At 58.6% G+C, this 25,641-nt stretch overlaps 3 protein-coding genes across 13 annotated transcripts; all 3 read right to left on the bottom strand.

The window, feature by feature from the left end:
• Positions 1-7,631: 7,631 nt before the first annotated feature.
• Positions 7,632-11,396, bottom strand: TMEM95 (transmembrane protein 95). Of its 8 annotated transcripts, XM_032322578.1 has the most exons (8): positions 11,307-11,393; positions 9,977-10,126; positions 9,757-9,813; positions 9,485-9,565; positions 9,363-9,383; positions 9,091-9,205; positions 8,886-8,989; positions 7,632-8,767 (listed from the first exon to the last, which is right to left on the bottom strand). In XM_032322578.1, exons 3-8 carry the CDS (start codon positions 9,800-9,802, stop codon positions 8,370-8,372), a joined length of 765 nt encoding a protein of 254 aa, XP_032178469.1. In that variant the 5' UTR covers positions 9,803-9,813; positions 9,977-10,126; positions 11,307-11,393; the 3' UTR covers positions 7,632-8,369. The 8 variants fall into 8 exon arrangements, with proteins under 8 accessions (XP_032178469.1, XP_032178470.1, XP_032178467.1 ...); XM_032322579.1 differs by lacking the exon at positions 9,977-10,126 and having other exon boundaries at positions 11,307-11,396; XM_032322576.1 differs by lacking the exon at positions 11,307-11,393 and having other exon boundaries at positions 9,977-10,328.
• Positions 10,426-13,718, bottom strand: KCTD11 (potassium channel tetramerization domain containing 11). The gene has a single exon (XM_032322584.1). It carries the CDS (start codon positions 12,388-12,390, stop codon positions 11,692-11,694), a length of 699 nt encoding a protein of 232 aa, XP_032178475.1. The 5' UTR covers positions 12,391-13,718; the 3' UTR covers positions 10,426-11,691.
• Positions 13,719-13,819: 101 nt separating this feature from the next.
• ACAP1 (ArfGAP with coiled-coil, ankyrin repeat and PH domains 1) lies at positions 13,820-25,108 on the bottom strand. 4 transcript variants are annotated; one of them, XM_032322568.1, is made up of 23 exons: positions 25,056-25,086; positions 24,445-24,502; positions 21,525-21,737; positions 20,517-20,636; positions 20,280-20,333; positions 20,127-20,185; positions 19,710-19,893; positions 19,526-19,570; positions 19,309-19,404; positions 19,086-19,160; positions 18,895-19,004; positions 17,899-17,950; positions 17,703-17,803; positions 17,298-17,421; positions 16,983-17,194; positions 16,457-16,526; positions 16,238-16,332; positions 15,969-16,138; positions 15,271-15,443; positions 14,757-14,866; positions 14,560-14,670; positions 14,196-14,245; positions 13,820-14,004 (listed from the first exon to the last, which is right to left on the bottom strand). In XM_032322568.1, exons 4-23 carry the CDS (start codon positions 20,523-20,525, stop codon positions 13,904-13,906), a joined length of 2,001 nt encoding a protein of 666 aa, XP_032178459.1. In that variant the 5' UTR covers positions 20,526-20,636; positions 21,525-21,737; positions 24,445-24,502; positions 25,056-25,086; the 3' UTR covers positions 13,820-13,903. The 4 variants fall into 4 exon arrangements, 3 of the variants coding, with proteins under 3 accessions (XP_032178459.1, XP_032178458.1, XP_032178457.1); XM_032322567.1 differs by lacking the exon at positions 21,525-21,737 and having other exon boundaries at positions 25,056-25,108; XR_004280835.1 differs by lacking the exon at positions 21,525-21,737 and having other exon boundaries at positions 13,984-14,004; positions 14,334-14,670; positions 25,056-25,108.
• Positions 25,109-25,641: the final 533 nt, after the last annotated feature.

The following is a 25,641-nucleotide window of genomic DNA, read 5'->3' as shown; positions in this document are numbered from 1 at the left end:
GGGAGGCAGGGTAGCGCAGGGTGCTCTGAAATGGAACCAGGGCGGACAGGTGTTGCTGGTGCAGGAAGTCAGCCCTCAGCCCACGTGGTCTAAGTAAGGTTGGGACCTTTGTCCCTGGCCCAGCTCTGAATATTGGTCCAATGTGCTGCCCCGAAAAGGAACCTTTTGGGAGCACCCCAGGACAGAACACGCGGGAGGTCTTGTGTGTGAGTGGGCTCGTGCCCCCCATCCCGGCTTAGTACCTGTTCTGGGTGGCCAAGGGCAGCACCCCATGCTTTAGGGCACCCCTCCCCATAACTGGCACTTAACTGGCCACGTTCTGGCTCAACCCTCCTTCCCCCACATAGTCTCTGTACACTGGCTGTGGGGATGGGGGCCACAGGTCAAAGTCCAGAACCTCCAAAAAGGCTCTGAGGAGGAGCATTCCTCTCCTTTTCCCTCAGGGGTCCCAGGGAGGAAGTCACCAGTCTCAGGACATCTGGTGTGTCTCCTTCTGTCCCAAGGAAGGATGTGCAAGCTGTCCCCAGAGTCCCTTGGGGGGAACACCCCTCCCATCCTGGTAAGCATACAGGATATTCCAACACTGATGGGAAAATTTTTATAGTTTATAGTTCAACCTGCTTGGTTTCCTTGCCTTCTCTTGACCTCCAGCGAGGCCAGCTTATCACACTGTAATAGCTCCCTCTGCATCTGATGTCCCGGCTATACTGTGGGATCCGCATGGTAGGGGCTGGATCTGTCTTGTATATCCTTGTGTTTTGTTTTGTTTATATTTTATTTATTTATTAGAGAGAGAGAGAACACACAAGCAGGGGGGTGGGAGAGAGAGAAGCAGGATCCCCACCAGCAGGAAGCCTAACACAGGGCTTGATCCAAGGGCCACAGGATCATGACTTGAGCCAAAGGCAGATGCCCAGCCACTGAGCCACCCAGGCGCCCCTCATCCTCTTGTTCCTAGTCTTAGTATCTGGGACAGGGTAGGCATGTAACAGGTACAGTGCATATTGTTTGCGAAGAAGTCTGCTCAGTCTGTCATTCCTCTGTCCTTTCTCCCTGCTTTTAAGACATCATTGGTGGGGCGCCTGGGTGGCTCAGTGGGTTAAGCCGCTGCCTTCGGCTCAGGTCATGATCTCAGGGTCCTGGGATCGAGTCCCGCATCGGGCTCTCTGCTCAGCAGGGAGCCTGCTTCCTCCTCTCTCTCTGCCTGCCTCTCTGCCTACTTGTGATCTCTCTCTGTCTGTCAAATAAATAAATAAAATCTTTAAAAAAAAAAAAAAGACATCATTGGTATTTTGTAGTTCCATTTAAAAATATCTAGGTATGGATTATTTTTTACTCATTCTGATCAGTGTGTTCTATTTCCTGTATCTATGAATTCATATCTTTCATTGGTTTTGGAAAATTCTCAGCTAGTATCTCCTCAACCATATTTTTCCTCCATTCTTTGGCTCTCCCCTTTGGGGACTCTGATTAGCATTATGCTAGATCTTTTCATTCCATCCCTCATGTTGTTTAAACTCTCTTCTATATCTTTCAATCTTTGGGTCACTGTGATGCCATCCAGGTCTGTCTTCCAGTTCACCAATTCTCTCTTTGGTTATGTCTGATGTGCTGTTTAATCCATAGTCTGAAGGATTTTTGTCATTGATACGAACACTGGCAACTTTGTATGCTGACAGTACTTTATTGAGGTATAACACATTTAGGAACATGCCCAGATTTAACTGTGTAGCTCAATGCATTTCTTCTTTTTTTTTTTTTTTTTTTAAGATTTTTATTTATTTAAGAGAGAGAGAGAGTACATGAGCAGGGGGAGGGGGAGAAGCAGAGGGACAAGCAGACTCTCTGCTGAGAAGGTAACCCTGAAGCAAGGCCAAGTCTCAAGACCCAAGACCATGACCTCAGCTGAAGTCAGGTATCTAACTAACTGAGCCCTCCAGGCTCCCCAGCTCAATACATTTCAACCAATGTACATGTGTATTGATGCTGATAAAGACCCAGAACATTCCCGTGATCTTGGAAACTTACCTTGTGTCCATTGTTAGTCAATTCCAGTGACCATTCTCATGTCTAAAACCCATAGATCACTTTTTCCCCCAAAGATTTTATTTATTTATTTGACAGAGAGGATCACAAGTAGGCAGAGGCAGGCAGAGAGAGAGGGAAGCAGGCTCCTGTCAAGCAGAGAGTCCCTTGTGGGGCTCGATCCCAGGACCCTGAGATCATGACCCTCTGAAGGCAGAGGCTTAACCCACTGAGCCACCCAGGCGCCCCCATAGATCACTTTTTCTTGCTCCCGACCCTTCTTATCGATGGAGTCATAGGCTGTAATTGCATTCAGCTTCTTGGACTCAACACGTTTTTTGAGACTCATCTTGGTGTTGTCCGAGTTCTTGATGGGGATCACATGGTTCCCTGAGCTTTTGGGGGGAAGAATGCATAACAACTGATTTTCCTCCAAATATCCAGCATCTTCACAGATCTGGGAGCACCAGAGGTCTTCTAGGAGTTGAACACATACATGTGGAGGACATGGGGACACAGGAAGCAGCTGCTGCCAGAGAGGCCGGCAGGAGCCAAGTCAGGCACTATGTCATCCTTCAGCAAGCTCTCGCTGTGTCAGGTTCTAGGGAACAAGCAGACACGATCCCTGGCCTGGTGGGGTTCACTCTACAGGGCCTTGGAGAACACAGTCAGGAGCTTGGGCCTTACCTGAGGGCTCTGATAACAGCTGGACGTTTTTAGGAGAGGAATGAGAGAACCAGGCGGCTGCGTAAGCAACTGGGAAAAAGAGAGAGAGGAAGGACAGGGAGCTCCGGGAAGAGGTTCTCGCCGGTTCAGAGGAGAGAGGTTGGCCCTGCTGAGACCTTGGCAATGGGATGGAGAGGAGGTGAAGGTAGGGGGCCTCCGTGACTGGACTCTGGGCCTAGGTCCTGTGCTCCAGCAGGAAACCAGACCATTTTTCCAGCAGGAAACCGGACACGGAGGCTCAGCCCCACCTTTGCCTTTAGCTTGGAAAAAACCCAGGGAATGAGAAGCCTCTTTTTTCCTCCCCTTCTCCCTCTTCCCATCTGACTTCTGGAGTTAAGCTTCTCTCGTCCCTACCTGCGTGGGAAGTGCTGCCTGACCACTCTCGGGTGGCACCCCTTCTAAGCTGAGATGGGGCGTCCTGCTAAGCTTGGAGGCCTGGGTCGGGCACCAGTCCCACTCAGTCTGCCTTTCCCCAACCCCGGCCCTGCCCCACGGGCTCTGCATCCGAGAAAGATGAGCACACGCACAACCCCGGCCAAGTCTTTGCCCAGAAGGCAGATGCATCCAACGTGATTCCAAGCATTTCATGCTCTGTATTAGTAAGAAGGGTAAGCAGAGAGGCCCTCTGGTATCTTCCCCACCTACTGCCTTGGGTTTGGGTGGGGGGTAGGGCCCATCCTTCTGCGGAAAACTCTCCTCTCCTACTGGGAGCCGCATCAGCGCCCCCATAGCCCCTCCCTTCCTGCTCTGCTCCCTGAGATCACGGGCCTGTCCCTTGCCACCTTACCTATGCCAACCTCTCAACAGGGGAAAATCCCTCTCTCTCTTTTGGGCCTTTGTTGGGCTGTTCCCATCTGGCTAAGGGCAGGAGGCCTGAACCCCAACATCCCTGCTTCCCGTTATCGCACTCATTGCTGTTCCGACCTTGCCAGTAAACTTGTCTGTCTCCCGCTGCTCGATTCCAAGCTCCAGGCAGAAAAAGACTCGATCTTGTCTGAGTTTTGCTGTGTCCCTCCTGCCCAGTCCAGGGCCTGGCTCACAGGGTAGGTGCTCAGTAAACTTTTATGAACAAATGGGTGAGATGACGTCATCTGGGTCGAGAGAAGCCAAGGAGACTTTTTGACATCAGGAGCTCCTTTGCTGGGAGTGATGCTGATGGGAGAGCCCGAACCGCCCCCATCAGCATTCCCTGGTGAACTTGTCCCTGCCCCTCTCCCCATTTGCCACCCACCCCCCGTACTTGGCTCTTCCTATACCCTGGGGTGAAACCCTTCCATTCCATCACCCCATCACCATCCCCCGGCTCCTGGAGGCCTGTCGCTTCCCAGTTTGAATTTGCCTCGCTAGAGTTTCCAGGCAGCCCACCACGCTGTATGTCCCTGCTGGTTTGCTTTCCTAAGTGGGAAGTGCCCTAAATCCACCCTATTCCTCCAAGGTCACCAAGGAGCACAGCATAGAGCCCCCCCGCCCACCCCGGGTCTAATCACCAGCGTTGGAGTCCCCACCCTGTCGCTCGCCATCGGTGACTCTGAGCAAGTTACTTCCTGTTTCTGTGCTCCTGTGTCCACGTGTACAGCAGCCAGAGTGGAGGCCAGTGACCCCCCCCATCCGCATTAATGTTGTACACAGCGCCCTCCCGGGGGAGCAGGGCCGATCTGGGGCATCAGAGGGATAGTGCAGAAAGGATGGGCCCATCCAAGACAGTGTGCCTTCCACCCTCCTCTCTCAAGCCTCTCCCTCTGGGGAGGTCTGGTCACTGGGTCATGAAGAGGCACAAGCGGTCCCAGGGAGAGGCTCCCCACACCGAGAGACAGAGGCCTCTTGCCCACAGCCAACACCAACCTGTCAGGCATGCGAGTGAGCCAGCTTCAACATGATCCTCTTGCCCTGGTCAAACCTCGGATTTCCGTGACCCTGACCGACATCCGGACAGTGCCGTCCTGGGAGGCTGCAAGCCAGAACCACACAGCAAAGCTGCTCCTGAATTTCTGATCCGCAGAAACTCTGAGATCGGGTTTATTGCTTTAGGCCATTAAGCTTTGGAACAATTTGTTACGCGGCTGTAGGTGACTAATACAGAGCATGAAATGCTTGGAATCACGTCGGACGCATTGTCGCCCTCCGGGGTGGCCCGCGTTCACGTTCATTTTACAGGAACCAGATGGAGTCTGGGGCTGGCGAGTGACTCGTAGCTGGAAGGGCGTGGCGAGTTATGTCGTGAACACAGGGCCCATCGGTGCCAGGTCCTCGGCTCCTTTATCTGCCCCCACGGTTGCAGCGATCTGCTGCCGAGCCGTAAGGCCTGGAGGCACGGGTCAACTCTCCGATCATGCTCCTGGGGTCTGAGAATTTGGAGTTCCACCAGGACAGGGTGGGGATGGGTTTTCTCTGCTCGACTGGGTCTGGCCGTTGACAGCTGGGGCCTGTCTTATCCTCCCACGGGGATAGTAGATGCTGCCTTTTGACCCAACTCCTCAGTGTGGACCCTCCACGGGGCTCCTCACCGCATGGTGACTGGGTTTCTGAGCGGATATCCCAGGAGACAGAAGGCAGAGGTCGCCAGTTTCTTTAGGACATGGCCCAGGAAGTGGCCCAGTGTCACTCCTGGCACATTCAGCTGGCCAGCGATAGAGGAAGGCATGCACAGACCCTGCCTGTCCACAGGAGATGTGTCAAAGAATTTAGGGGCCATTGTTTGAAATGGCCAGTCTCTGTTCTTAGGTGAGGGGCTCAGGGAAGATTTTTTTTAAAAAATGTTTTATTTATTTATTTGACACAGAAAGATAGCACAAGCAGGGGGAGTAGCAGGCAGAGGGAGAAGGAGCAGCAGGCTCTCCGACCAGCAAGGAGCCCAATGCAGGACTTGACCCCTGGACCCTGAGATCGTGACCCTGACCGGACGGCAGACGCTTCACCAACTGAGCCACCCAGGCACCCCTAGAGGGAAGGTTTGTAAGGAAACACCACCAATCTGATGTAACAGGTGCCACAGGAGAGACACGTCTAGGGAAGGGACACTCCGCTCTGCTTGAGGAGCTCCGAGCAGGCTTCTCGGAAGAGGTGATGTTGGAGGCAAGGGCATTTGGGTATGCAGACGAGCCCAGGCAAAGGCAAGAAGCCGGGCGCAAACAAAGGGCTTGGGCAACTACCAGTGATGCAGTGTGGCTCTGGGGTGGGCAGAGCTGCGGAGATGCAGAACCCCAGGGGACCAGACTGCAGAGGACACTCACAGCTGAGAAGTACACACATGCATGAGAGCCAGGGACAGTCCATCAGACGCTTAGCGCTGCCGTTAACCTTGAGGGAGATGCCAAAGAGGAGGGGGCGGGTCTGGGAGGGAAATGGTTTTGGACCGGGAGACTCCGAAAGGCCTTTGGGGCATTCAGGTAGAGATCCCACTTCGACCTGGGTTTGGTCAGCTCCGGGATGAGGACCCCTTAAGACGTGGGGAACCTTGAATGTCAGGGTCAACGTCCAGGTCTGTATTCCATAGGCAGAAAAGAGCTAGGGAAGGACTTCAGTAAGAGATCGCAACAGCTAATGCTTAGCGAGGGCCCAGCACATGTGGGCGCCGTCCCAAGCATTGTCCCTGAACTTATCTGAACCTCGCAGTAATCCTGTGAGGGTCAAATGCTGGCAGAGTTCCCTGAAGTGAAGAGATCACGACGTGTCTTCGAGGGCTGAGCTGATAAAATGTAAACAGAATAAAAACAGAAAAAGCCATCGAATCAATGAACTGCGTGATTTGCCTTTCAAGGAATGGAGAAGTTACAATAGCTTGCCCGAGGTCCGGTGAGACACAGAGCCAGGATCTGAAACTGTGGCAGCCCAACTATGAAGCCCGAGTTCTGAACCATCTTTTGACGCTGGACAGAAGGCCATCCACAGTGTGGCGCTTCGAGAAGACCCATGTGGCCACGGAGGGTGCGGCGGCAGAGAGCGGAGTGGGCTGTCAGATGGCACCCTTGGGAGAATGGAATCTGCAGTCAGAGGGGTCTAGAGTGGGGCCACAGGACAGGAGGAGGGCACAGACAGGGTAGAGGTCCTTCAAGAAGGGGCAGAATCGGTTGACCCACTGGGCGCTGAGTGTGAAAACAAGGACAACTCCCACATGTGGAGCCTGGAAAATGGGTACAGTGTCGGGGGGTACGAGGCAGCTGGCACAGACCAGCAGGAAGCCGTGGGGCCAGGGTGGCCAGCAGCCTCGGCTTCTCATCCTGGCTGGGGCGCTCACTAGGCGTCTGTCAAAGGAATGGATGAACGAGCTATATGATCTTGAGCAAGTTGTAGGAATTTTATATATGATCTCTGGGTCTTTTTTTGGGTGCAAAATAACAGATTGGACTAGAATGTGTGAAATAAAATGGAAGGTACTTTCCTAGAAGAGGTAGGCATTCCTCTCTCCATGCGGTGTGCTACATGGGCACCCCGAAACAGGGGTTCTAGCCTTGGCTAGCTGTAAGATGAACCGAGGCCCCATTCAACACCACTAAATCCAGTATTCCTGGATATAAAGCCCAGGGATGGATAATTGGTGGGTTGTTTTTATTTTTTTTTTTTTTAGATTTTGACAGAGAGATCACAAGTAGGCAGAGTGGCAGGCAGAGAGAGAGGAGGAAGCAGGCTCCCTGCTGAGCAGAGAGCCCGATGGGCTCAATCCCAGAACCCTGGGATCATGACCTGAGCCGAAGGCAGAGGCTTTAACCCACTGAGTGGTGGGTTGTTTTTGTTGTTGTTGTTGTTTTTTAATTTTATTTTATTTATTTGAGAGATAGAGAGTGAGAGAGAGCATGAACCATGGGGAGGGGCGGAGGGAGAGGGAGAAGCCGGCTTCCTCTGAGCAGGGAGCCGGACATGGGGCTCCATCCCAGGACTCAGAGATCATGACCTGAGCTGGAGTCATGCCCAAATGACTGATCCCCCCAGGCACCCCAGGACAGGTAGTTTTTGAAGCTGCCCAGATGACTACAATGGGTGGCTGGATGATGGCTTTTACCCTGGAGCCTCCAGGTACCCAGTTTGAAAACCACGGGTCTAGGTGCAGACTGGGATCCCTTCCAGGCCCAGGCCCTCGGACTGAGACTTGTGGCTGGGAACGGGCTAACTCTTTTCTACGTTTCATCTTCCACCCACCAACAGAAACCTTCTGACAGCTGGGGGGGCAATGCCAGGGTTTCTCCAGCACATACAACTGAGGTCCTGGGACAGGAGAATCGTTGGAGACTCCCCTGTGCGTTGTGGAGCCCAGCACCCCCGGCTTGCACCCACTGGATGCCAGGAGCACATCCCCCGATTGAAAACGTCCCCAGATGTTGCCAAAGGTCTCTTGAGGCAGAACCCACCCCCCACCCCCACTGCCACCGTCCTTCCAGACTAGAACCACTGTGCCACCCTGAGTCTCCCGTCCCCCTCTGCCCTCCCCAGTTGCAGACAGAGGCCAGGCAGGGGTGGAGGCCATCTGACAACAGGTTTACTTGGCCTTGGCAGGAGGGACGCCTCTGTGGGAGGCCACGGCTTCACAATGTTAAATGGAGGGAGAGCCTGCCAGCAGGATGACTGATGTGGTCTCAGCTCTAAAGGGAGGGAGTTTTCCAAAATACTCATTCCCGGATTCCCAGTCAGTCACAAGAGGGCCAGGAGGAGCTTCTGGGGCAGGCGGCCCCTGCTTTCCGAGAACAGGCGGGAGGGGGCGTGGGAGGGGTGGCGAGGAGGGGATTCTTTCCTTCTGTAGATAATTTCCTGGAACCAGCAGCTGGTGCTCCTGTCTGATTAGTTGAGGGCTGGAGGGGAGGAGATTTCCAGTGGGGTGCCTGGGTCCCAGGAGGCCCTCTGACACTGGGATCAAGGGGACCTCTGGGCTTCCGGGTCTGGAAGGCTGAACCTCTGGGAGTGGAACTCAGGGGCTGGCTGATCCCCTTGGAGGGAAGTGGAAGTTGTGGGTTCATGGTCTTTAGAACTGGAGGCTGGGAGGCTGTGGAAACCTTCACTCGTCCTTTTTTCTTCCAAGTAACTGGACCTGAGGGCAGACAGAGAGTGGGAGGCCTGGGATGGGCAGGGCAGGGTGGAGCTGGGGGAGGGACGGTGGGGGAAGGTACTGGGGGGCTCAGAAGTGACGAGGCCCCTGCCGCCCTTACCCCGCCCCCGACTCACTCCACCATGAGGCTCAGAACACCCAGCAGGAAGGCAGCCACCAGGAGAGCGAGGAGCAGAACCCTGGCTTCCCAGAGATCGTGACTTCCTGCAGGGAACCCAGGAAGCAATAAGGGACCCGGCGACCTCTCCAGCCGTCGCAGTGTGGGCGGGGTGGGGGGGAGGGTTGGTGGCCGAGAGCTCGGAGACCTGAGCCAGGGGAGGCCGGGCGGAGGGGTAGAACCTGGGAGGCAGCGCTTTCGGGGCCAGCAGCAGACGTCGAGTTCCTGGCAGGTGGAGCAGTTGTACACGACGGTGCTGCCCCCTGCAGGACACAGCGGGAACGAGCTGGGGCGGGGGAGGCCCCGGCTCTGCCTCCCAGAGTTCCCCCCGCCCCCGCCCCGGTCTCCGCCACAACAGCCAGGCTCTCCTCGAGCACCCCAGATGCCCGCGTCCTCACTACTCTTTCCTTTTCTACTCACGGCAGGCAGGCGCGCAGAGAGCTGAAAGCAAAGACAAGGAGGGGTGGGGGGAGGGGAGCCGCTCGGCCACGCCCCCCCTTTTCCCAGCGCCCCGCCGCCCCCATCCCTGGCGGCATCAGTACCTTCCCTGCTGTAGGCGGGGAGCTTGGTGTTTTGCAGCCAATGTCGATACAAAGGGAGAGAGGAGAGAGACCCTTTGATCTCTGGGGAGAGAGGGCAGCAGTGTCTCCCGGTGCCTTGCCAGGGCGGGCTCACCTCCCCCCTTCCCAAGCAGCACCTCCCCGATCGCGGATCACACCTTCCCGGCTCCACCTGGCCGCCCTGCCCCTACCTCCCCGCCCCCTCGCGGCTGCCCCTCCAAGGCCCTGGGTCGTGCGTTGCCCCTTGGCCTCACCCATGACCCTCAGGACTCTGTGAGTCTTCTCTATGACATTGTTCATGGACGTCTCATCTGTGGAGACAGGCGGGAACCTGTGATTCTCTCCGCGGGGGAAGAGGTCAGAGTGTCTAGAGAGGGCTGTGGTCTGGGGGGGCAGCTGAGGGGCCCAGCTGGGAAGCCACAGACTGCGCCACTCGGGGTGTGGTGGCCCCGGTCCCTGGATGTCTGAGCTTACCTAAGGCAAAGGCAGGGAAGCTCCAGGAGGCCCTACAGTCCTTCCACCGAGCCTCTACTCTGCTGCAGAGTTTAGCCAGGCGGCCCGCCAAGTCACGGTCTGGGAGGTGGCAGAGGACACAGGCCTGGGCGGTCGCCAGGAAAACTCCACCTAAGGCCAGCATCCACATGAGGCCTGCTGGTGGGTGGCAGACGGGTGCCCGCCCCACTGAGGCCGAGAAGGCCTCTGAATCCTATAATCCTAGTTCCAACTCTGCCTGGAGATTGGAGCATGTTCCAGAACAGCTGGGGATTCTAGAACATTATGGAATGGCACCCCTGTTCCATCTCTGGCTGGGGCAAAGGTGGGGCCCAAGGAACTCAGGACCTGAAGACCAGGGCAGAGAAAGCAGGGCTTCTGCTACGAAGGGGACAGCGCCCCCCAACCTGGCCCTCAGCACTCTTGACAAGTTTGAGGTTCCACAAAGCAATTTTATTTTTCTTCTTGTAAATCATGACCAGCGATAAATAATGAGCGAGTGCTTCCCCCAGTGAAGAAGCTGTGCATGAGTCTCCCATTCATGGGGGAACCAGAAATCCCACCCCTTTCCCTGTCCTCCCCCCACTCTCCCCACCTCTTCTGTTCATCTCCCCTCTGCCCTGGGCAGCCTGGGCCTTCCCAGCCATCTCCTAGCAACGTGCCCATAGTTGCCTTAGCAACGGAGAGTTCTGCACGGGCCTCCTAGGCCTGGCTGGGCCCAGGGACTTCTCTTACCTTCCACCCGGAAGATCCTGGTGGCTGAGACCTCCACCGGCCTGTCCTGCCTACATGTGCACAGTCTACATGCGTCCTACATGTCCTATATGCATGTGCACAGCCCCCCTCTTTCTGATGAAACTCCTCACTCTCGATTTACTTGAAAGAGTCACCGGGCAACCCCAAACCGGCCTAGGCACGCAACGCCCACGGATACCGTCTCCGGCAATGCAGACAGGAGTCGGGACGGCAGAGACCCACACGTCGATCAGACACACTGGCTGGCACATGTGAGCACGTGAACAAAGCAAGCCCAGGACCCAAGTAGATGCCACCCTCGTCCCTGTGGCCAGCTCCAGCAATACGGGGCCCTAGAAAACACTTGGGTATCTAGAGTATGGGCATTCTCTCCAGTTCCCTAAGCCGACCTAGGGTAGGGTGTAGCCTTTCTGTCTCCCTTAGTAGGTGACCTGGGACATGGCAAAGAATCCCCCTTCCCATATTCTAGAGTGTTCCGGCCTCTCTTTGGTCAGGCCAGAGCAGGCCCATTCAGCAGCAGGAGAATCCACGGTCCAGGAGACCACATCACACCTACCCGAAGTCCTTCACCCACACTCCAGTGTCCCTCCAGGGTCCTGCTAGGCTGAGCCTGGGCAGAGAGGTATCCCGACTTTTCTAGAACCTTGAATACTGAGCTCCACCAAGGAGACGCTAGAGGCCGCCAGTCTCCGGCAGGGACAAGCCTGGGAACCTTCCCCACCCATCCCAGATTGTGCACCAGTCCAGATCCTTCCCGCGGCTGTGAGCCTTCAGCGCGCTTAGACTTGGGAGCTGCTGCCCACGCCTGGGCTCCAGTCAGGTGCAGCGGGAGCCCTGACTCTCATGGCTCCAGAGGCAGAGCTAAGAGGCTTCAGGGGGGGCTTTGTTCCCTTTGCTGTCCACCCTCTCCCCCACCCGGCCCAGATGGGAAGGTGGCGGGTTCAGTGCCGCACAAAGCGCAGAGATCGCGAGTTGAGCAGGTCTTCGGGGTCAGGGAAGACGGAGTCTAGACGGAAACCGTGCTCCAGAGCCACCCGCAGCACCTCCTCCAGGAAGCCGGGTGCGCCCACCACCTCCCGTAGCTCTCCTGGCCCCCCAGTCCACAGAGGCTGCAGACCCAGTCTCCTATACTCTGCCTGGGGGAGTTCTGCGGGACAGGGGGCCCACTCCAGACGAAAATGCGGGCCTCCCTCTGCCCTGCCCTCACTGGCCACCCCAAATCTGGCCCGCATGGCCCCCAGGCACTCGGAGTCTGTGCAGAAAATGTTGGCTCGGAAGGTATCCACCTGTGCGGAGCTCAGCTCGTAGTGGTGCGGGCCCCGGCGCGCGGAGAAATGCACCAGGCGGGGGCTGGCATCTACATCTGCGTGGAGCAGGGCAGCTGTGGGTACAGGGGCCCCCCGAGAGGCCTCCAGTTCCCGCAGGGCATCCAGGAGGGGCTGGATCTGGTAGAAGTCAGCCTCTGCCCTTAGAAGGGCTGTCTCCCCATACCCGTGGGGCAGGTCCAGGCGGCCCAGCCGCAGGAAATTGAGGATGTGCCGGAAGGCCTTGCCATCTCTGTCAATGAAGTAGTGGCCGCCTCCCTGGGGGTTGAGGTTGGGGGGTATGGGGGTGCCCGCCCTAAACATGGCCCCCAGCATGGAGTCTGGGAAGCGAGTCAGGGTCTCCAAAGTGGTGGAATAGAGTGTGCCCCCCACATTCAGGGTCACAGGGCCCCCAAAAGAGGGGGGCGAAGAGGGCACAGGAGGCGGCGAAATTTTGGGGGAGTACAGGAGACACCGAAAGAGAAGAAAAGGCGGAACTCCCTGGGTGTGGGCAGAATTGGGTCATAAAGTTCAGACTGTCTCAGGGTTAGATGCACAGGTTGGAGCACAAGGCGGTAAGATCTGGGGTTCACCCCAGCTACCTTGGTAGTGGGGGAGACGGTTTCCGGGCACAGACACGGCGGAAAGCTTGCGAGAACGCTTGAAAAGCGCGGAAGCCAGAGAGGGAAGGGAGACTTCGGTCCAGACGCATTCGACTCTGGGCGGAGAGTCAGCAGCTGGGCTCTGAGGGCTTCAGACAGCGAGTTTCCGGAATCCAACCAGCAGGTGACGGTGGCGAGCACAGGCCGACCCTCGGAAGTACCCAGCTTCCGAGTCCTCGGGCAGATCGCCGTCTCCGCGGGCGAGTGCACGCAGGGCCCCGGGAGCCCGTCTCAGGCCTGGCCTGGCCCGGCTCCGGCGCGGGTCTCGGGAGGCAGAGGCGGGGCTGACGGGAGCGGGCGCGGAGGTGCCTCCCTAGCGGCCGGGGGTCGGGGATGCGCGTTCAGCGCGAGCCGGGACCACCGAAGGACTCTGATGGGAGCAGCCGGGAGTCTCGGGACCCAGGCTCCGTCGCCTCCCCGGCTGTCGCCGCTGCCGCCGCAGTCCTCTCCGCCCCCAGGAAGTGGCCTAAGGGCAGCGACCGGGGCCCTTTAAGAGACAGCCCCGCCTCCCTGGCGCCCCGCCCCCCGCCCCCGCGGGGCTCGCGCGCGGCCGGGGTGGAGGTGGGAGCGGAGAGTCAGGAACCGGAGAGACTGGGCGGACGAGCAGGGCGGGCGCACGGGGGCGGGGGTGGGATCCCCAGAGTGATTCAGGCACGTCGCTCCGGATGTGGCCGCGACCGCCCAGCGGGCCCCCAGATGTGCCCGACCTCACGTCTGCGGCCCAGCGCGTGGCCAGAGGCCCGGCCGTCCCGGGTCTGGGGGCGGCGTCCGCCCGGTCGCTCCCATCGGGAATTCCCGAGGGGGCGGGTGCTGAGCCGCTGCATTCCGGGGATGCCTGTCGGCCGGGGTGGCCGCACCCCGCCTCTTAGTCCCGGCCCGACGCCAGCTGCCCCCTCCGGGAGGCCGGCCCCCCAGCCCACGCGGGCGGCCTCTCCCCAGCCGGATGCGTCTGGCCACGTCGCCAGAGGCCGAGAGCCCCGCCCCAGACCCGCCCGGCGCCAGGCCGCGTCCACATCGCCGGCTAGAGCTCGCAGACCTCTTGCGCGCCCGCCGCCCGGCCTGGCCCGAGGGAGGCGCCCTGCGGGGGAAGCAAGACGCGAGGCGCACAGCACCGAGGCTTTAATGGCCCAGGGGCGGCGGGGTCGGGGGAGACAAGGTCGGAGGCGCGGGCGCGCGAGGGCCGGGGATCAAAGCGTGTGGAGGTCGTGACTGCGGCGGCTCAGCTTCTCCGGGTCGTCCGACGCCATGAGGGAGAAGTCGCGGAAGATGTCCAGATACGTCTCATCCCCTGAGGGGAGGGAGGCCGGGCTGGGCGGGCGCTAGGCGGCGTCGCGGGGACCCGCGCCCTCCCGTGCGCCCTCCCGCGCGCCCGGTGTGAGTCTGTGGACTCGGCCGTGGAAGTAACGAGGGCGGCCCGGCGGGCCTTCAGGGCCCAGAAGCCCAGAACTGCAGTGTGGGGCGGGGCGGGAGGCTCTTTACCTGCCTGGCCCTGGGCCGCTTCCACCTCTCTCATCTTCGCCAAGCGGAGCCTGGAGGGGAGGAATTACGGCCCAGGGACTCTCTCGTGGCGGCCCCACTCCCAGCTGCCCACCCTCGGAGCTCCGGTGGTAAAGTCACCTGCTCCCCCGAGGCCAGTGCTTGCAGACGCTTGGGGCCACGAAGCCCCTCACGCGGGCGGACCTCACCATCCGTGGACCCTGCCCGCCCCCCTTCCTGCTCCACGCCCCAGTCTACACTCGCTACAGCCTCTCCCAGGCCGGGTCCGGGATCCCGCCCGCTCCCGGCGTTAGCTCCGCCCCAGATGGGTGGGGAAAGCGCTAGCCCCGCCCCTATATCTCTTTACAAGGTGACGATGTCAGCGTTGGCCGTTTCCATGGCGATCGTCAGAGGGTCTTTGCCTTCTGAGTCCCGAGCTCCCAGATCGGCCCCCCGTTTCAGGAACAGGCAGGCCAGCCTGGAAAGGATAGCGAGGTTCAGCCGGCCACTCACCCCATCCGCGCGCCCTTCCTTCCCGCAGCCGGGGTCCCTGCCCGCACTTACCCCGTGTGGCCCAGAATGGTTGCATGGTGCAGCGGCCCCCGGCCGTGGTTGTCCACTTGGTTCACGTTCGCCCCGTTCTGGAGGAGAAATTCACAGGCCAGAAGAGAATTCTGCACAGAAGGGTTGAGAAGGAGAGAAGGTAGCATCTTTATAAACTGACCCAAGATGTTTTAGGATGGGGTCTGTCCAGGGGCTGGGATATGGTGCGTCCGGCTCTGCTCTACCTCTTTAGCTGTACTGACCCGTGAAGTCCACAGTACAATCTCATGAGGTGTGTGACCTTATTTTACAGATGAGCGAACTGAGGCACACAGAGCTTCACAACTGTGAGCGGTGGGAGCTCAGATTCAAACCCAGGTGATCTGCTCCCAGACCACACACACCCCTAGCAACCAGTGTCTCTCGGTCATCATTCCTTACGGGGTCGGAGGAAGGGTGAGAGGTGGGCCCCAAATCAGAGAGGGATCAGAGGGAAGGAGCCTAAGGGTGGGACGGGGAGGTCAGTGAGACTCACAGCAGCTGTGGCCTGGATCAAGGGAGTGGCATTCTCCTGGCCAGCGTTCACCCAGTTCACATCAGCTCCATGGGCCAGGGCGTCAGCCATGGTGGGGAGGGAGGGAGGGTGCCCCGCAGCTCGAAACAGCAGGGCCCCAGGGTGGAGGCTGCCCAGGTCCTCGGACAGGGGCTCTGGTGGAGGGAATCGGCTGTGAGTCTGGTACAAAATTCTCAGCACAGTCCCCAGATGCTCTACAGGGAGGCCTGCGGGACTCCCAGGACTGCAGTGGGAGGGGGAGGGTTGGGGTGTGTGCCAGGGATGGGGCAGGGACAGCATCATTCCTTAACCTCTTCCTGTTCAACTACTGGGCAGCCCAGACCTCTCCAGTGAGCACTCAGCCTCTGCGCCCTGTTCCCTGCACTCTGGCCAAGCGCACGCCCTCCACCCACCTCTGGGACCCCCAGCGGGCTCCTTCTCACTCCTGATTTTTCTCATGCAGTTGAGACCCTCGCTACCTGTGTCTAGCCCTACACTCCCTCCCGTCCTTCACTTAACCCCTGAAACTCTTGCCTTGTGAGAAAAGAACCCATGCTGGTGTGGGCCACCCCCCAACCCCCAGCCCTGGCAAGGGGAAGGCCGGGGCCTCATGCTCTGTGCCTCCTGGCAGAGTGCTGGGCACACAGCCGGGCTCCATGAATGTCTGAGCAAGGCTATACCTGGCCTGGATCTGAGGCTCCCTGGCCGGGGCCTGACGGAAGGCTTGGGGGGCAGAGGAGGCTGCCCCTTGGGGGGCCCCCGGCCACCTCTTCGCCCCCGAATCTCAGGAAGCTTGGTCAGGAACTTCTTCTCCACGTACTTGGCATGAATCCAGGCCTCCTTCTCCTGCCTGGCAGAGCATGGTGGGGAAGAGGGGGCCCGTCTCCCCTCCTCCAGTCCCAGACCCTCTTCCTCCCCGTAAGCAGCTCCACCCCACCCCCACCCTCACCGGGAGCAGCTAGGCCCTGGCTTCTTCACGGCCAAGGCCTCCACGCGGGCCTCGTAGATCTGGTTGATGACGACATTCCCCAGCTCACACATAAGCTTCCGGAGGTGCAGGCAGAGGCAGAGACAGACAGGTGGGAGGGAGGTGAGTGTCTGAGCCCTGGGGGCATGCAGCTCGGAACTCACCCCGCCCCCCCTTTCTCATCGCAGCGCCCCAAGTCACCTTCACCAGCTCTGGCTCCCACGAGTCAAGGGTCAGAGACCGGACTTTGGAGAAATGAACCCCGAGGCTCCTGGAAGGCCAGAGTGGGGGTCAGGCCTGCTGTGGGGCCGCAGGCGCTGACCAGGAGGACACAGGGCTGGGGGCTGCCCGGCCTGGCTCTGCCTACTGCTTCCTCTTCTCCCTTCTCCTCCAGGTCAGTTTTCAGGCCTCATCATTTCCAGCCACCTCCCTTCTCTCACCCTATGGATCCCCCTGCACCCCCGACCCCCGCTTCGGCCAGACTCGCAGAGGCCTTGTGGCCTCTCCTCTCTCTCTGCTCTTCGTGGGTTCCCCGGCCCTCAAGAGCCCTGACCCCACACTCCAGTCAAGCCAATAAACTCCTCGGGCAGGACCAGGACACGGTGCCCTGTGTGAGCCAGGGCAGGGTGGGAGGGAGGGTGGAGCCTGCACGCTGGGCTTCAGCTGGCCCTCTCCCCCTCCCCCATCAGGAAGGAGTGGGGCCCCCACAGGGGTGACAGGGAGTGACCTGTGGATGCCAGAGCACTCGATGCAGAGGGTGATGCCCAGGTTGATGCTGGCCCACTCTGGGGCTGGCTCGCGGCAGTCGCAGCACTGGGCATTGCCGTCCACGCCCTGCACCTGGGCGGCCACGTGCCCCCCTCCACCGGGCTCCCTGCCCCGGGCCATCCCGCCACAGCCCAGGGTAGCTGAGGAGCCCGCAGCCAGGTATCCCGAGCCCTGGGGGAGACAAAGGAAGAGAGACTGGCCCTGGGGCCTGGGGAAGGGGTGGACCTCCCCTCCCCGGGGACCCCCGTTCCCTGCACCGTCCACGGGAAGGCACCTGGCCAGGCCCCCGGGGGCTGTCATCCAGGCGGGCCTGGCTGAAGGCCGAGGCGATGCTGCTCTGCACAGCGCTGACCCACCGGTGCAGGAGGCGTTCGGAGTCTGCCTGCAGGAGGCAGGACCTGCGGGAGTGGGGAGCAGAGGGGGCAGTCTGAGGCCCAGGGAGCCACGTGCCAGGGTCGGCTGGCTGACATGCTACTCGATGGGGCCCAGTCGTCCCAACATGCAAAACACCAGCCGAACAGAAATTTGGGACTACATGGTCCATTCTTTCTAAATATACCTCATCGCCCCATACCTCCCTCCAGGACACCCCCAGATGGCCTCCCCCCAATCCAGCCACTGAAGGGTTAATGCCTGCTGCTGGATGGGGACCTCCAAGATGCCTCTGCCCTACACTCACTTGCTGGGGGACACGACCTCAAAGCAGAACCGCCTCTCCGAGTCCGGGCAGAGCTTCACCGTGCAGAGGCGAAGGTCGTCCACCACCACAGTCACGGGGTCCTGGAAGGGGAAGGTGACCAGGGGCAGCCAGCCAGCCAGCTGTATCGAGGGCTGAGGGTCCCTGGGCCCCGGCGTCCGGGACACCACCTGCCTACCTTGTACTTCTTCTGGTAAACCAGTTGGTTGCTCTGGATAGTGAACCAGCGTCTGGAGGAGGCAGAAAGAGAGTCGGCGTGGGGGACATCGGAACGAGCTCGGGACAGGGACACTGGACAGGCTGTGCCCTCTGCCCCATAAGGGTGGCGGTGAGAGCCGGGCAGACCCTCCCATCCCGTTGGGAGGACACAGGGCTGTGCACAGAAGCTGCTCACACCCCAGACAACCGAGGTTTGAGCAATTGTGAAGACAACGTTCCACTAGATGGCAGTAAAATGCTTTTTCCCAATAAAATTAGGCTCCTGCTCTAATACTTTTTTTGAAGTATTCACCACACCTACGTGGGGCCCGAACCCACTGCCCCAAAATCTAGAGTCCCAGCCTCCACCGACTGAGCCCGCCAGAGGCCCTGAGTCGCTTGCCAGTTTCTTTGACAGATGGAAGTATCTTAGGGAAGGGGTTCGGTTTTCCAATTTGCGCAAATATCCTCTATGGGAAGGAGCCAAGTCAGAGCAGGTGACCCCCCCACACCCCTGCAGTGGTTCCTAAGTCCCCAGGGAAGCCCGCAAAGCCCTCTCGTTGGCTCCGGCTACATCTCCCCCTCCCTGCGCCCTCCTCCCTCTCTCTGTCCACACCCTTGTGCCCCTCTCTGTCCCTCTGACCCTCCCGGGTTCAGTGCTGGCTCCTCCCCCTGCCTAGAACCTTCTCCCCCCAGGTGTCCTTCAGGTCTTCACTGGGAAGCCATCACCTTCGCATGAAGCCGGAAGTCAGCCCAACCACATTATCTAGAATGGCAGCCCCTCACCAGCTCTCTGCACCCCTACTTTCTCACATTTCCAACCTAACAGGATTGACTGGACGGCTTTTGCTGCTGGGGATGGATGGTCTGTGGGGGCAGCGGGTTTTGCCTGTTTTCTCACCACTTAGTACCCTGTCACCATTCAAAAAACACTGAATGGAGCGGGTTTGGGCAATTGGGGTCCCCCGCCCCTCACCTGCTCCAGGTCTTGAAGGCGTTGCTGGCGCGCTTGAACAGGTGGCCCTCCATGAGGAGCCCACTGGGCCCTTCCTTGAGGCTTGGCTCTGGCTCCTCCCCTCCGAGCTCCTGGGGGAACAAGGGGGTCAAAGGGCAGCGGAAGTGGGCAGAGGGTCCTGAGCCAGGCCCCACCGCACCCGGAGGCCTCACCTTCTGCTTCAGCAGCACGTGCCTCTGCTCCATGTCCCTCCTCTCGCGCGCCGAATTCAGGACCAGCTGGTGCAACTGGGCGGAAGGAGGGACATTTCAGGTATCCTCCGACCTCCCCCAACCAGGACCAGACAGCCTCTCAGAGCCCCCTTCCTCCCTCCACCACCAGCCTGCCCACCCTGGTGCCCACCACCGCCCGCCCCACCGCCCACCAGGGCCTCACCTGGGCGCCCAGCTCCCTGCGATACCGAGCCAGCCGGCCCAGCTCCTCGTGGCCCTGCTGGAAATGGGTAGCCTGGGCCTCCACCAGACGCAGCACCTGGGCGACAAGGTGGGCAGGGTGCAGAGCTGACAGGGGAACCTTCTGGCTTTCCCTCTCCCCTCCCGGCCCCCATCAGCAGGCTCCTCCCCACCCTGCCCTCGTGGACGCCGAAACTCACAAACTCCATGATGTCAAACTTCCTCTTGTCCTCAATCACGTTGATCTAAGGGTCCCCAAAAAACCTCAGGTCAGTCTTGAAAACACAGTGCCCCTTCCCAATGCACGGGGGCCTTGACAGCCTTGAGGGGCCAGAGGCCCTGGGATCCTGGGGGACGGGGAGGGAGACAGGTGGCAGCAGGCACCTGGAGGGCATAATCCAGTGCTCGCCCCTGGTACCCGGCCCTGGCGGTCTTCAAGGCAGCTCCTGCCTCTTCTGCCTCCTGGGCCCGGCGCCTGGGGACCTCAGCGTTGTGGATGAGAGCAGCCTCCAGGCTCTCGGCCCCCCTCCAGAAATCCCGGCGAGCCTCTCGGAACCCCCGGAGACCCCTGTGGTGGAGGGAAGGGGTAACGTACAGAACAAGGTACCCCCACCAGCCCCCGCAGAGAAGTCCCAGATGGCGGCCCATGTATGGCCTTCCAGTCCGGACTCCAAGGGGGTGTGGGGATGGGGGACAGCAGTCGGGCCATCAGAAACCCCCAACCTCACAGCTCCTCCATTCAGGGGGGCCCTTAAAGTGGCGGGAAGAGGGACAGAAGACTGTTTTCCCCTCCCAACTCACTCCTTGACCAGGGTCTGGATTTGCTGCTGCAGCGTGTGCTGGGTGGCATCTAGAAGCTCCTGTCGGGGTGCGGGGAACAGAAATGGGCAGGGGAGGGTCAGGCCACAGAGAGCACTGCTCCCCACCACCAGTCCCTCCTGTGCCCCCCCTTACCGCGTGGCTGTCCAGCTTGTGGTTAAGGCTCTCGGTGAATTTGTCCAGACACTCCTGGGCACGGAGAGGCAGAGACAGAGTACCAGGCGTGGGCCGGCAGGCTGTCTGCACCCAGCCTGCCAGGGCTGTCTCAGGCCACAGCCCCAGCCCTGCTCTGGCCTGGCACCCCGACACCCCAGGCCCTCCCTCCCCCTCCAGAGGATCTCTGCACTGCAGACCCCAGCCGGCTCGACATACCGCCATCATGGGCTCTGGCGGACCCAGGCGGGCCAGGTCACAAATGCCCGCGACGAAGGTACGGCCAGCGGCAAGGTAATGGCGCCCACTTTCCAGAAGGCCATTCCCCAGCTTGAGGAGCTAAGAAGCAATGGGGTTAAGGGGGAGTTATGCTGTGTGCCCCCATACTGGGCGCCCCTCCTCTCCCTTTGGCAGGAAGGGAGATTTCTCAGTCTGCGTCTTGGCTCCCACGGCTCTGTGCCCAGCTAAAAACCCCTCCCAGCCTCTCACCAAAGCTAGTGTCGCCTCCTCCCCACCCCCAAACGTCTTCCTCTGTCCCTTGCCCTGTCTCCCATCCTGCCCCCAATTGCCTGGGTGCAGCACTCCCCGGAAACCCCAGCCTCGGTCAGTGTCCGGCTTGCGGGATAAATGGCCACCCAGCTGGGGGTAGGTTCGTCAGCCCTTCCCTGTCTGGAGTCATCCCACCCCGTGCTCACTGAGCATCCCCCTTATTAAGATGAATTAGCCATCCGGCCACCGGGCTAGAGCAAACATGGCACCTTAGGGTGCTCCAGGGGCCCATTGCATCTGGCCTGAGGAGGGTCCCTCTGGAAGAGCCAGGCGCTGGAGTGAGGTCTCCTGATCTCGGGCCCTGGTTTGGGAACCACGGTCCCCGAGGGGACACCGCTTGGCCCTGACCTGAGTCAACACAGCTGGGATAGAGTGAGTGTCTAAGGAGCCCTTCAGCTCAGCCCAGGGGCAGGAGACCACCAGGGAAGTTGTGCGGGGAAATCCCGGGGCAGCGGGGTCTCGGAGAGTTGGGGCCCTGGGTCATCAGTGAAATTTGGTTGAACTGATAGACACTTTTGAGGGCTGACAAAGGCTGCAGGGAAATAGAATGGACCTGAAAGTGGCCGACAGGGTGAGTCATGGTCAGGAGACCAGCCACGATCCGACCAGCTACGACCCGACCTAATCAGGTACCACCGCCAGCTGTCTGTGGTCAGGCGCAAGGACCCAGATGCTCACAGTGTCACTGGCTGCAGCTGGGATCCTGAGTGGCTGTTTCTTCCCTACCCCCCACCCTTTCCCCAAAAATGAGACTTCCTGAGACCGAACTGGGGATAAACTTGTCCATCTGTGCCAACGAAAGAGTGCTCAGCAACACAAAGGCACGGACTATCCACACAGGAACTCCTTGTGCTGAAACGTAACAACCTGAGTGGACTTCAAGGGCATACTCTGAGAGAAGAAAAAGAGAGAAGCCACATAATGGACGGTTGCGCTTATGGAACATTCTAGAAATGGCAAAAGTCTGGAGAAGAACAGTTGAGAGCTTGCTGCGGGTGACAGAAGGCAGGGGAGGGAAGCTGGACAAAGGGCTGCACCGAATGGTTCCTTCTGGTGGTAGAGTTTTGTGCCCTTTCCCCCTCCTTCCCTTCCTGCCTTCCTTCCTTCCTTGAGAGAGAGAGAAAGAGAGAGAGCACATGAGGGGTGGAGGGGCAGAGGCAGAGGGAGGGAGAGGATCCTAAGCAGACACCACACTCTGCCCAGAGGTAGATGTGAGGCTCAATCCCAGGACCCTAAGATCATGACCTGAGCTGAAGGCAGACGCTTAACCTACCGAGCTACCCAGGCGCTCCGATTTTTGTGTTTTGAATGTGATTCTGATTATAAGAACTTATGCATGTGATTAAATGCCATTGAATTACAGACAAAGACTTTTTGAAAGAAAGAGCACAATCGATCTTGAACATGGGTTTGAACTGCACTGGTCCACTTCTAAGTGAACTTTTTTGGATAAACACAGTACAGTCCTGCACATGTATTTTTCTTCCTTATGACTCATTGTTTTGAAAATTTTGTTTATTATTTTTTTAAGTAAGCTCTACATCCAACATGTTTTTTTTTTTTTTAAAAGATTTTATTTATTTGAGAGAGGGAAGGAACACGAGCGGGGCTGAGAGGAGAGGCAGAGGGAGAAGCAAATTCTCCTCTGAGCAGGGTGCCCTATGCGGGACTCGATCCGGGGACCTGGGATCATGACCTGACGCTTCACTGACTGAGCCACCCAGGCGCCCCACCCAACATGTGGCTTGAATTCATGACCCGGAGATCCAGGGTTGCACGCTCTCTGGACTGACCCCACCAGGTACCCCTCTTCCTTCTGACTTTCTAACCCTTTCCTCTAGCTCCCTTTATTGTAAAAACAGTATACGTTACGTATGATACACACAAAATACATGTTCATAGACTGTTTCCATTATTGATCAATGTGGGCTATCAGTAAAGTTTTTGGGGAATGATTATATTTTAAATTTTTGACAGTATGGTCGGTCAGCGCCTCTAACCCTCAGGTTGTTCAAAGGTCAACTGTACATGCAAAATGGGTAGAATCCAAGTAAGTTCTCTAGGCTCATGCCCTCATCACTTTCCTGGTTTGGTAACATACTAGCCTTATACAAGAGGCCAGCACTGGGGGAAGCTGGGTGATGGGTAAGTGGGACCTCCCTGTGCTATCTTTGCAACTTCTTGCAAGTCTGTAATTAACTGAGAAAGGCTTAGCGGCTCCTGGGTGGCTCAGTCACTTAAGCCTGTGATTCTTGATTTCGGCTCAGGTCATGATCTCAGGGTTGAGAGATTGAGTCCCATGTGGGTGGGGAGGGGGAGGGGAGAGGGCCCACATTCAGCGGGGAGTCGGCCTGAGAGTCTCTCCCACTCCCCTGCTCATAGGCACTCTATTGCTAAAATAAATAAATCTGTAAAAAAAATTAAAAAATCTGGGACGCCTGGGTGGCTCAGTTGGTTAAGCGGCTGCCTTCAGCTCAGGTCATGATCCCAGCGTCCTTGCTCCGCAGGGAGCCTGCTTCTCCCTCTGACTCTGCCTTCCACTCTGTCTGCCTGTGCTCGCTCTCACTCGCTCTCTCTCTGACAAATAAATAAATAAATAATCTTTAAAAAAAATTAAAAAATCATATGTAAAAATATGTTATCTATTAATTGATGGTTGGCTAACTTTCAGACTGTGGGATAGGCACTGAGGACTGAGCAAACACAGAACATAAAAGTCCTTCATGGCATTTACGTTCTAGTGGGGAAAAACAAACAAGAACACATATTGGCAGGTGCCTGGGTAGCTCAGTGGGTTAAGCAACTGCCTTTGGCTCAGGTCATGATCCTGGGGTCCCGTGACTGACTCCCGTATCAGGCTCCCTGCTTGGCGGGGAGTCGGCTTCTCCCTCTGACCCTTCTTCTTTTCATGCTCGCTCACTCTCACTCTTTCTCTCACACAAATAAATACAAAAAATCTTAAAAAAAAAAAAAAAAGAATGCAAATTGGCAAGTGTGACAGACATGCTCTCAGATGACCCTGGACGGTCCCCTCCCTTGCATCAGCCCCCCACCAGCGTGAGACACGCAACTTGATCCTGCCCCAAAGGAATATGGCCAAGGGCACAAGACAGTGCTCCCATGATCGGATCATGCCATGTGGCAGAGGGAGGGGACAGCCACCCGCAGCTCCTGTGGCTGCATTTCCATCCAAATTGATGTCACCTTGTCAGCACACATGTGCCCATTTTATGAAAAGTGGCCCGGGATGGCCTTCCTGTCTGAGGTTTAAGTGTCTCACTCAACTGGTTTATCTCCCCAAGGCCATCTGTGGGCTGCCCGGGGGCAAACATCTTGCTGTCCCTGTGTCTGGAGGCCCAGGGCCCAGGGGAAGGCTGGGCTTGCAGCTGACCCAGGAAGTCCACAGGGAGTCTGGTCTTCCAAGACCCTGTGCTCCTTGGGGGTACAGAGCCCCCACCTCCTTCTCTGTGACCCCCATAGTATTTAGCCCACACGGTTAGCATTCAACAACGCTTGGAACTATTTGAGGTTCTCCACTTTTCTCCCCAGCCCGCCTCTCTCATCTTAATGCCATCCTGGGTTGCTTCTCCCCCGTCACCTTTTCCAGCCGGGTCTCCAGTTCTGACACCTCGGCTTCCACCAGCTCGATGGAGGCTCTGGGAAGAGAGGCACAGGGTCACCGGAACAGAGTCTGGGTGCATTGGGTCCGGGCCCCACAGGAAGGTTGGCGTTGGGGTTAGTGTGTAATGGGACAGACAGAAAAACTGATCGGTAAAGGGGCTTGACCACCCGCCCTCTTGGGCTCCCTTCCTCTGTGTAGTGTGGGAGCTTGTGAGGCCCAGGCTGAGCAGGAAGGGTAATGGGAGGGTGGATGTGGCCCAGGCAGGAAGTTGCTAACCGCCCCAGCAGGTGCTGGGGGAGGGGCAGGGGTCCCCAAGATGGGAGGAGAGAGTGTCAGCTCTGGGGGGAAGATGGGCTGGAGAGGCCCCCTCTGCCCGGAAAGGGGGTGCAGAGTATCAGAGCCCGGGGTCGCCTAGTGGAGGTGCTACTCTAGCCCTCGAGTTTGATCTTGTCCCTTTGTGAACTTGTCCCCTCGAAGGACATCTGGCCTGGGGAAGGCTGTGTGCTGTGTGCATGGTGGCTGCGTGTGTGTGTTTTAGGGGGGTTAGACCTCACCCCCCTGTGTCCCCCAGACCTGTGCACACTTACCGGAAACGGGGTGAGTCCTTGAGACACTCCTCGAAATCCAGCTTGACAGTCATCTCAGCTTGTCTTGTCTTGGGACTGACGGGCAGGGGTACACGGTGGAGATGCTCCCTGCCCCCGGAGGGGTTGATGAGGAAGGAGGAGGGGGTCCTCTCCTGGGGAAGAGCCTGTGGGGGGGTGCCCAATTCCTTCTCCAAGGGTAAGGGGTGTCCAAGGAGGACCTCTCACTTCACACTTGCTGGCTGCGCAAGGGAGGGGCAGAGGCGGGGCCAGGCGGAGAAGCCGTAGCCCCGCCCACTGAGACTTGGCTGTCCCCTTCCTCCTGGGAGCCCTGGGCCCTCTGACTTTCTCCTTGGGGGACACAGGGATTGGGGGGACTGGCAGATGTAGGCTCAAGTCCTGATTCTGTTTCTCGGAGGGACCCTGGGCAAGCTCACTGATTCCTCAGGTTAGCTCATCTGGAAGGTGGGGATGATGGCCCTCCCCAGCCCCCAGGCTTGTTGGAAGAACTAAAGATGCTAACATGGTACATATAAGGTTGGTCGAGCCACACCAAGCGCCAGCCCCCTGCTGCAGCCCTGCTCGAAAG

Source organism: Mustela erminea, chromosome 18 (assembly GCF_009829155.1).
Source record: "Mustela erminea isolate mMusErm1 chromosome 18, mMusErm1.Pri, whole genome shotgun sequence".
Classification (NCBI taxonomy): domain Eukaryota; kingdom Metazoa; phylum Chordata; class Mammalia; order Carnivora; family Mustelidae; genus Mustela; species Mustela erminea.
Note: the sequence above shows the minus strand (reverse complement) of the source record. Positions and strands in the feature narration are given on the sequence as shown.